Consider the following 915-nt stretch of genomic DNA (forward strand, 5'->3'; position numbering starts at 1 on the left):
AAAGTGAACATGTTGCATTGTTTTTTGTTGCATTGAGATTTAATTTCTTTTGATAGTATTTTTGAATACTATGCGTCTCTATACATAATTTAAATCACTTTTCCTGTTAAGTTTGTGTACTTACATACATTAAAATACGATTTTTCAAGTGTACGAATATTTATTTCCCCCCACTGTATATATAGTAATCTATTTTTTTCACTTCCTAATGATAATCAGTTAATGGTAGTAAAACGTGTGGTCCTTAACGCTGAATTCCTCATATATGCAGCACGCAATGTAGCAGTTATGGGCTCTAGCACTGCAAATGCTAGTTATTTGATCAATGATAAACCTTGTAACCCTAACACTAAATTCTGTTGTTTTATGTGCAGCACTCAATGTGGCAGTCATGGGATCTATCACTGCAAATGATAGTTTGCTGTGATAAACACTAAATATTGTTGTTTTATGTTCAGCACTCAATGTAGCAGTCCTGGGCTCTAGCACTGCAAATGATAGTTTTCTGATCAATAGTAAACCTTGTAATGCCTAACACTAAATTCTGTTGTTTTATGTGCACTAAATTCTGTTCATGTGCTGCACTCAATGTAGCATTTATGGGATCTATCGCTGCAATTGATAGTTTGTTGTGATAAACACTAAATTCTGTTGTTTTATGTGCAGCACTCAATGTGGCAGTCCTGGGAACAAATTACCCGCAACGGCAAAGACCAACAGTTTGTCATTCATCCCTCTAATTTACAGGTGATATTGAATAATCCTTCTTACATGGTTTTTATACTTGCTTCTACTTAGTTCTGAATAATACTTTACCTGGTTTTTAGACTTGCTTGTACTTAGTTCTTTGTTGCACAAGGAAAATTGTTCGATAATTACGAATGATAATTTTTATTAAAATTTATCATTGCTTAA

At 33.3% G+C, this 915-nt stretch overlaps 1 protein-coding gene across 1 annotated transcript in view; it reads left to right on the forward strand.

The window, feature by feature from the left end:
• LOC108670866 (regulatory-associated protein of mTOR) overlaps positions 1 to 747 on the forward strand; it is a gene marked incomplete at its 3' end in the record, with an annotated part of 7,933 nt that extends 7,186 nt beyond the window's left edge. The window contains exons 11-12 of the mRNA XM_047879670.1: positions 375 to 416; positions 667 to 747. Coding sequence (XP_047735626.1) covers positions 375 to 416; positions 667 to 747 — 123 coding nt within the window. The remainder of the gene's footprint in view (positions 1 to 374; positions 417 to 666) is intronic.
• Positions 748 to 915: the final 168 nt, after the last annotated feature.

Source organism: Hyalella azteca, unplaced genomic scaffold, assembly GCF_000764305.2.
Source record: "Hyalella azteca isolate HAZT.00-mixed unplaced genomic scaffold, Hazt_2.0.2 contig3590, whole genome shotgun sequence".
NCBI classification, from domain to species: domain Eukaryota; kingdom Metazoa; phylum Arthropoda; class Malacostraca; order Amphipoda; family Hyalellidae; genus Hyalella; species Hyalella azteca.